Source organism: Xenopus laevis, chromosome 7L (assembly GCF_017654675.1).
Source record: "Xenopus laevis strain J_2021 chromosome 7L, Xenopus_laevis_v10.1, whole genome shotgun sequence".
Lineage (NCBI taxonomy): Eukaryota > Metazoa > Chordata > Amphibia > Anura > Pipidae > Xenopus > Xenopus laevis.
The window spans coordinates 62,778,317-62,788,106 of record NC_054383.1 but is presented as its reverse complement, the minus strand read 5'-3'; the positions used below and the strand labels follow the sequence as shown (position 1 = coordinate 62,788,106).

The 9,790-nt window shown below is 39.4% G+C and overlaps 1 protein-coding gene across 2 annotated transcripts in view; it reads left to right on the top strand.

Annotated features, from left to right (window-relative positions):
- Positions 1–9,790, top strand: part of unc93b1.L (unc-93 homolog B1, TLR signaling regulator L homeolog) — a 70,896-nt gene that overhangs the window by 33,227 nt on the left and 27,879 nt on the right. For both annotated transcript variants that reach the window (XM_018225575.2, XM_018225576.2), the window contains exons 3-5: positions 2,727–2,868; positions 3,402–3,555; positions 8,457–8,618. In XM_018225575.2, the coding sequence (XP_018081064.1) occupies positions 2,727–2,868; positions 3,402–3,555; positions 8,457–8,618 (458 nt within the window). The remainder of the gene's footprint in view (positions 1–2,726; positions 2,869–3,401; positions 3,556–8,456; positions 8,619–9,790) is intronic.

Below are 9,790 nucleotides of genomic sequence, written 5' to 3'. Positions count from 1 at the left end.
AGTTCAACTGCATCTGAGTTTTATTTAAAATTCATTGTGGTAATATACAGAACTAAAATTAGAAAAAAACTGTATATGGGTCATCGTTCCTTCCTCTCCATAGTTCCTAAAGCCAACCGAGGATTGGGATGGGAACATTTTATGTAACCTGAAGGAGTTACAGTAAGTACCATTGGGTAAGGACTTTATATGAGGTTTCAACTTGTCCTACATTAATGGAAAACTGTTTTCCATTTCGCTACTCTCCAAGTTCTACCCCATCAGAAGCCATTTTCCAATATCTTGCACTGATGAGATTTAACAAGATTGAAACAGGCTGTCTGCAAGTTTGCAAACCTATTCATGAGGTTTTTGTAACATAACACATAGGGGCAGATTCACTAAAGGGTGAATTTCTGTCGCCAGCAACCACTTCGCACACACCGCACTACTTCGACAGGTGCAAATTCGCTACCACTACTCTAATTCACTAATATGTGAAGTTGCACCCTGGGTGCAGAACAATGGCGACTTTTCGCTTGCGTTACTTTGGCAGTGCGAGCATTTCATAGCGAAGATGCGCTTGCGTTCGTTTGTGCCTAGCAAAATTTCACTAGTGATCTTGCACTTAGGTCAATTTGCATACGGCGGTTAATTTAATGTTGTATGGATTTAATTATTTAATAATAAATGTTAGTGCAATTGCTTGAAGTTAACACTTTTTTTTACAAATGTCCAGGGAACCTTAATAAAGACAAGAGAATTTATATAATGCCCTAAACATGAGCCCAGTGTAAAATGAATGTTCCATGTGTTCCAAATGTCTGGAGAAAACCGGTTACCCAAAAAAAGTTTGTTAGGCAATCCCGTTTAAAAAAAGGAAAAGTCGCCAGCGTTTTTTGAACTTTAATGCATTTTCGGCACAAACTTATTTTGAAAGGGTAGATGTAAAAGCTGTCATAGCAAGCAGTATTTATAACTATATGTGGTTGAGGAACATTCTGTGTGGACAATTCTGTAGAATAAAAAAGATTTGTAGTGAGAGGGAAGATTGCATGTCAAACACACTGGTGCACATTTACTTAGGGTCGAATATCGAGGGTCGACCTTCCCCATAGGCTAACATTGAGGTTCGGTAGGTTTTAGGTGGCGAAGTAGGGGATCGAAGTTTTTTTAAAAAAATGGTCGAATAGTTGAACGATTTTTCGTTCGAAACGTTTGATTCGAAGTCATAGTCGAAGGTCGAAGTAGCCAATTCGATGGTCGAAGTAGCCAAAAAAAACATTCGAAATTCGAAGTATTTTTTATTCTATTCCTTCACTCGAGCTAAGTAAATGTGCCCCACTGTGTGTAAACATTGTGTATAAATATACTACACTATAAAATTCTGGGGTTTTTTTTTTGCCCTTTTCTAATTTTTCCTTTTCTTTCATTGATTTATTTTCATCTTTTATTATTTTTTTATTATTATTCTTTTCTCTCCATATATGTATTTGTTAAGACCTGGGGGTATTCCAGGGAAATTCTGCAACTCTCCATTCATTTCTATGGGAAAGATAAAAGAGTATTTATCAATGGGTGAAAGTGACAGTTCATACTTTGATAAATACGCCTTTCAAAATCCAATAGAAATGAATGGAGAGTGGCGGAATTTCACTCTAGAGGACTGTGGTGATCTCTAACTTCACTCTTTGATAAATGTACCCCCTGGTCTGATTGTCTTCTAAGATGGGGTATTTCAAATTGAGAAGGACTATAGCATTTGCAAAACACGAAGAAGTGGGAAGTGGGTGAATTCATACGCTTTTATATGCATTTACAAATAAGTACAATATGTTCATAAGCAATATGCATTTCATCATGTATAACAAAACTTCACCAGAAAGGGCTCTTTTTCATTACATAGTTACATAGTTCAGTTGAGTTGAAAAAAGACCAAAGTCCATCAAGTTCAACCCCTCCAAGTGAAACCCAATATCCATATGTACACACCCACTCACACTGACACCTGCATATACGCACACAGCGCTGCCATCAGGGGGCACAAGGGGTACAACTGTACCGAGCCTGGGCCTGAAGGGGGGCCTGGATCTACTGCACTTTTTGAAAGAACTGGGCCCCCTTGACAACTCCGAAGTCCCGAACCGCCAAAAAGGCGAACAGCCGAAGTCCCAAAGCAGAGGAAAGCCCGAAGTCATGGAAACAGCCGACATCAGCGAAAAGACCCCAAGTCACAGAAACAGACGAATTTGAAGTCCTGAAGCGGCGAAAAGACCAGAAGTCACGAAAACAGCCAAAATTGTATTTTAAAAAATATTCTGTGGGGTCCCAATTTTTCTTTACTTGTATAAAAAAACTTTTATGGGGGGCCCTGTTGCCAATGTTTTTTTTTAACTTTTAGGGGGGCCCTGACCACTAATTTGTTTAAAAAAAACTTTTATGGGGGGCCCTGGTGCCACAGTTTTTTTTTGTAACTTATAAAGGGGCCCTGACTATCAATAGCTTTTTATAACTTGTGTGTGGGGGGGGGGTTAACGTTTTTAGCACTGATGTCTGTGTGGTGTTTTAACTGTAGTGTGGGTGGGATCTGGGGTGGGGCTTGGGGGCTGGGGTGGCGTGATTTCTAATGGCGGCCCTGTACTCACATAAACTATAAACACCAATATGTAGACTAATTGTAGATTAAATTTTAGCCTATGATATTATGCTTGTCCAAAACAATCAATAAACCTGTTCTTGTCCTATAGATTGAAGATTTCTTGGGTGAAAAGGCAGATTATGATGAAGAAGCTGAAGAAAAGAGATATTACCGGCGCAAGAGACTTCTTACAGTGAAAAGTGTTGTGTTTGCAAGCCTTGGAGCTGCTCTTACATATGGAGTATATTTAGGTGCGTCAACATTATCGGATAAAGTTTTTAAATGGTTTATACTTTTAATTTTTTCACTCTATTCAAACTGATACATTAACTTATATATGTATATGAGGTGTCGGGCAATTTTATTTTATTTTGTAAATTTGAAAGAGTACTTATGTATCAGTCTGATTCTAAATTTATATCAGTCTTGTGTTACTATTAATTATAAATTACAACAAAAACATTTTCTCTTTTAATTAGCTTATATTTTAGGTTACCACAAGCAGTGTTATACATTGTTTGACTGTTCTTTATGATAAAAGTTATGTTGAAGCATATATAAATAATTACAAATACCAAATGGTGCAAGACCAAATTTGTACCCCACTACCAGCACACCCTGTAATTATTCAATTGTTGTGTGCCAGTAGCAATTTGTATGTGTGTGGTATTATAAACCATAATGCATAGTGAATGTGTTTAATGCAATTGATTTGTATTGAAAATATTAGTTACTGAGTGTAATAAGACTGCATATCACAGAAGCTTTCTTTTACTCTTTACAGGACTTTTGCAGATGCAGCTTATCTTACATTATGATGAAACTTACCGTGATGTGAAGTATAGTAACATAGGTCTGCAAGACATTGACAGTAAGATGCTAATGGGAATAAACGTAACACCTATAGCTGCACTGCTTTACACCCCTGTTCTCATAAGGTCAGATATATTCGTTGCTCTTTATAATGTAGTAATCACTGTAAATATCCTGGGGCATGAGTCTATTAGTAAGTGCCCCGGCAGGCACGAAACATGTTAGGCTTTTGTGTTTCTTGTCCTAATTAATGTTTTTGCAATTTTTAACTATTTTTCTTTGATTTTCTGGGATGCCCAAATTACGCTGCTTTGGTCAAAATTTTGCAATGGGGTGAACTGTGGAAGCTTTCCTCAATTTCTTATTTATATTTATCAGATGGACTTGTTTTATAGTTGGAGTCACCTATGCTTGTTGCGCTGACATGTGGCTGAGTATATTGCTCCCACTTAACAAACCTGTGTTTCCATGGCAACTGCTAACTTTTAAGAATGCCTCACACGCTTTTGCCTACCCACTATGTTAGCATTACCATTGCAAACCATTCCCTCATTCTGTTCCTGTCTCCCCTGATATCAGTGTCGCCTTCTCAACCTAAAGCTTCTTGGTCTGTCTTAGCTCTCTACAGTTGCGGCTCTGATTGGGGGCACTCCTTTACTTCTGCTCCCGAAGTCATAACTCTGGTGTTTGCTGGGTCTCTGAGTCCTCTAGCCATAGCTAAACAACATGCAGCACCGTGAGCCTCAATGCTCTGTGACTAATACATCAGAACTACTGCTATTCCGTTCTAATCAGTGGCCATTCTTGCTGATGGGGGAAATATCAAGGACATTTCAGGTTCTGTAAACCCTGCATGGCCTGGGTTGTAAACCCTAAGAAAAATGAATGCAATGTCATCCCTCAATACAATGCAATACAATACAGCAGTCCCTCGATAACCAAGTACATTTAAAAAGGAGGCAGAGATCACTATTCATATTTGATATCATATCCTGATGAGGCCTCCAAGCAATCCCCAATTTCACAGGACTCTGATATTGATGCATCTCTATCAGACACTGACAGTTTTCAAATCCATTACACAGAACATTGACACAGAGTTGGAGTGGAAAATAATCTCAGACCTAGCTATGTCAATGCTGCAGCTATTTGTAGACCGTCGCACACTGCAGCGAATCCAGCAAATACAACTAAGTTTTGGACCCAAAAACTTTTAAAAACTATGCACAGGATTCCTTCCTACAAGCAGAACCTAACCACATTGCATCCACCTTGGATTTCATAAGTGACTCTTTTATGGAAGTATGACTGGTGGCCAAGACATCCTCCAATCTGGTAGTAGCACACAGGGCCCTCTGGCTTTGAGTGGGAGACAATGCATCCAAGGGAAAACTCTTATCTCTCCCATTTTCAGGGGATAACTTTTTTGGCCCTGAGGTGGAGAAGCTTATCACTAAAGTTACGGGAGAAAAGATCACATTACTCTGGCAGTGAGTCAAAAGTCCATTTAGGATGACCGGGCAATTAAAATTGTAAGGGAAGGGTACAAGAAACCTTCTGCTTCCCTCCCCTCCTGCAGAGCATTTGTGCACTCATTAATTCCCCTGCAACCCATTAAAGAACTATCAGGGGGCCTATCGGCTCCCAGTGTGAGAAGTCCGGACCAAGGAGGAAGCTTCGGGTAAAAAGTACAAGTTCAGTGGTATCCAAAGGGGTCAGACGAAAGCATAGTCAAATTCAGGCAAAGGTTCAAAAGGCAGGCAGCAAGAATCAGAATCAAGGTCAAGGCAGAATTCAGGAATCCAGAAAACAGCAATTTAGGTATTCCGTGATCTGGAAGTTCTTTTATTTTCAATTTTCTTGCCAGGCGTGTGATGTCATCAGGCGGCGGGGTGCTCCTGACAAGAACGAGCACTCTTTTCAGCGAGCACCTGGTCACAGTCATAGCCATCAAGGCCACTTCAAAAAACCTAGTGATACATCATGCACGACAGGTGCTTCTTTAGCTCAGATGACTCATCAACCTAAAGTATATTGCCCTCCTACCAGTACAAAAAATCAAATTCATCAGAAAGATCTTCAACACCAGGGAGCAGACAATCGTACTTCCAGAGGACAAAGTAATCAACTTTCAAATCTCAACCCAAAGATTCCTGGCCCAGTCAGGAACAACAGGACCATACTCTCACTTTCATATGCAGTGGCATTTCTTCTCAAGTTATACATGTCAACAACTCAGTCCCAGCTCACATGGTTTACAAATATGACCAGCCTCTCCCAGGGTTACCTCTGGTCACTGTCACCATGGAAAGTGATCAGCATGGATACCAGCCTGACAGGGTGGGGTGCAGTTATGAACAGATGGAAAACAAACCCCAGGAGAGAACAAACCTACGTATCAACACCCTGGAGCTCAGGGCAGTGCTCCTAAAGTCCACTCCAGTCCAATTCCAATTGGACAATGTCACCATGGTAGCTTATCTCAACCACCAGGGTGATACCTCGAGCAAGTGGAGATGGCAGAAGAAGGTGTACAATTTGGAGGCCGATTACCTTAGCACAAAAACAGTAGGTCAGGCAGAGTCGTCCCTTCACCCAGAGAACTTCCAAGTCGTGGTAACCAAAATGGTTTGCCTAGAAAGAGACCTCATGGTGTTGTCCCGGGCGTCGAACGCTGGTGACTTTTCACTAGCGTTACTTCAGCTGTGCGAGCATTTCATAGCGAAGATCCGCTAGCATTCATTTGTGCCTAATCAAACTTCACTAGTGATCTTGAACTTAGGTCAATTTGCATAGGGTGGGAAATTTAAAGTTGTTTGGACATATTTATTATAAATGTTGCTGCAAATAATTTAAGTTACTGGTTTATATTACTCATGTCCAGGGAACCTTAAAGGAATTGTGTAAAAATAAAAACTGGGTAAATAGATAGGATGTGCAAAATAAAAAATGTTTCTTATATAGTTAGTTAGCCAAATATGTAATGTATAAAGACTGGAGTGACTGGATATCTAACATAACTGGATATCTAACATATCTAACATAACAGAGACTTGAATGGGGACCACATGGGTCATATCTGTTGCTTTTGAATCTGAGCTGCTTGCTGAAGATCAATTGCACACTCACTGAACAGATATGTACCATGTGGCCCCCTTCAAGTCGCTGACTAGCTCAGCGTTAGAGAGCTGAAAAGCAGGAAGTAGTGTTCAGGCTAACTATGTTAGAAACATTTTTTTATTTTGCACAGCCTATCTGTTTACACAGTTTTTATTTTAACGCTGAACTATTCCTTTAATAAAGGCAAGAGAGTTAATATAATGCCCTACACATGAGCCCACTGTATAATGAATGTTCCATATGTTAGCAAATGTCTTGAAAAAAACGGTTCCCCAAAAAGGGTTTGTTAGAACTTTTGCAATCATGCTGAAAAAAGGAAAAGATGCCAGCGTTTTCTGAACTTTGATGCATTTTCGGCTCACAGGATATGATGTTAGTGACAGAAGATTGAGGAAGATCTAGCTGCTTTATAGAACTTTGCCTGGTCTGAGGTGGAGAAGGCAACTCTGGGAATGATGTAACGTTCAATAAAATCAGCATTTTAGTGAATTTTGTTGTTACGTCTGTTAGCCAGAGCAAAAAGTTGCCTGGTGATAGAGTGCGAATGACCTTTAGCGACGGTCTGTTTCGCTAGAAAATTGGCGCCTCCGTCTGTTAGTAAGTTGGCAATATCCCTGCAGGTGGCAATGCTGGCGAAAAAGTCGCTAGTGTTAGCCACCTCGCTCTTTAGTTAATCTGCCCCATAGACTTCAGTCCTCTTCAACACTTCCAATTCCAATGGGCCATACTAGAGGTAAAACATTTTTTAGGTGGCTCTTCATATCAAACCTCCTTACAGGGGGATCATGGGATCTCAACCTAGTACTTCTGGCTTTGCAACGTGAACCTTTCAAACCGATGAAGTCATGCGAGATCAAATCACATGGAAGGTAGCCTTCCTATTAGCAATATGCTCTGCATGCAGAGTTTCAGAGCTACAGGCCTTATAAATCAATGAGCCATGGTTAGTATTCCACAGGGATAAAGTTGTTCTCATAACTTCTCCCACATAATGTATATGCCCAAACTGGTCTAAGTGTTTCATATTAACCAGGAGATAGTGGTTCCAACCCTGTGTCCAGAACCAGAAAATTACACAGAACAACACCTTCACTCCCTGGATGTGGTATGGGCTCTTTGAATATATGTCAACCATTCCCTGCTACTCAAGAACAGCCTCCAGGCTTCTACCTGCATAATCGCTCAATGACTCAATTGCCTACAATCAGGCCAAAAAACTACCACTCTTGTGGGTGCAAGCCTGTTCTACAAGAGCAGTTAGCATGTCATGAAATATGGTTCCCTGGAACAGATCTACAGGGCAGCCACTTGGTCCTTGTTGCACACGTTCACCAAATTTTACCGATTCCAACACATTTGGGAGAAAGGTGCTTCAGGCAGTGGTTACTGCACAATCTTAATTCCCTCCTTATCTGGGTCAAGACTGCTTTTGAAAATCTGCACTAACAGGATGGGCCGCTCTGGGAAAATAGGATTTTCTTACTGGTAAATCCTTTCCCCCTGGGACATACTCTCAGTGCAGTAAGTCCCTCCCCTTTTTCCTTTTATGGTGGTGTTGGTGGTTTGGAGTTGCACGGTTACTGTTATCGGTTGTTATTGTCATCTATGCTCCCCTGTCACCCTAGTTCTATCTTTGTCACAAGTGGGAGGAGAAAATCAAGTGGATAATAGAGGAAGGCGGAACCATAGTTCTTATTCTATTGTCCTGCCTCCAGATATGTCCAGGTTAGACCCCAGATGTCTACACTGAAAGTACAGGCCCAGGTGAAAAGGTTTTACAGGTAAGAAAATCCTGAATAACTCTACTGTTTGCTGCTGAGGAATAATTTTAGGGGCCTTGATAGCTATACCACTTTACCTGGAATGTAGGTAATAATTTGAATATTTTTTCTTTTGTCTCCTGTAGGTTTTTTGGCACAAAGTGGATGATGTTTCTCTCTTCTGGGATTTATGCTCTGTTTGTTTCTACCAATTATTGGGAAAGATACTACACGCTTGTCCCTTCTGCTACTGTCATTGGTGTAATGATTGTTCCCTTTTGGGCTTCACTAGGCAATTATATTACCAGGTAAAGTTGTAAGCATACAGCTGAAGACACTGGCTCTCATTACAAACAATATTCAATGTTTCAGTGAAACATGTTTTATTTATTATTTTCGGTTCTGTCACACAACAGTATGTTTACGTAATGTGATCCAAATGTGATAACACGATTTCATTTGGAAATGTCACAGCTATTCAAGTATGTCATTTATAGATATAAGGCATATATATATATATTTAATATATATATTAAATATATATATATATATATATATATCTCGCACTCACAGGTCTTACAAAGAAATAACGGTGTTTATTAGTCAAAAATAGGAACTAAAGGCTAGCACTCTAGCCTTTGTGACGAGAAAGGCTAGAGTGATAGCCGAAATGTTAGTTCTTATTTTTGACTAATAAACACCTTTATTTCTTTGTAAGACCTGTGAGTGCGAGTTTCCTTCTGTTATATACTTATCTTTTTGGGCTTTATTTGCACCCATGCAACTTACACCTCTGCACGAGTTGTGCCGGCATCCAGACAGCCATATATATATATATATATATATATATATATATATATATATATATATATATATATATATATATATATATATATATATATATATCCAGGTGCCAACCAAAAAATATATAATTAGTAGGAAATAAAAGTAGGGAATCTGCCGTGAGTGCTTTAATTTTTTTTGTGAGTGCTTTCATTCCCTACTAATTATAAATATGTAATGCACTTAATACACATCAATGTTTCTAATCATGATGGTGAATATGTTAATTATGTTTAGACTCACATATAATCATATAGACTCACATATAGTCATGTTTATTTGATTTATAGTAATATGAATACACTTAGGCCTACTCTACATAGCCGAGTAGGAGTAACACTGTTGGTTTATGGTACACATTGCATTTAAGAATTATAGGTGTAGGGGGTACCTTTATAATGCTACACTTAGCATGAGGGCTACACACACTTAGAGTCCACAGTCCTTGGTTATATGTATAGGAGGAAATTGATACACATGCCCTAATAGTTATAATAGCCACACTTGCAATTTATGGGTTAAGTTCACACAGTGATACTAACTCTAAGGGTTCCCTGAAGGTGAGGCAACACCCTTAAAAGATATTCATTTAGAAGCTTGGCCCACACCTGATGATTAAAATATGTGAATAACCGCA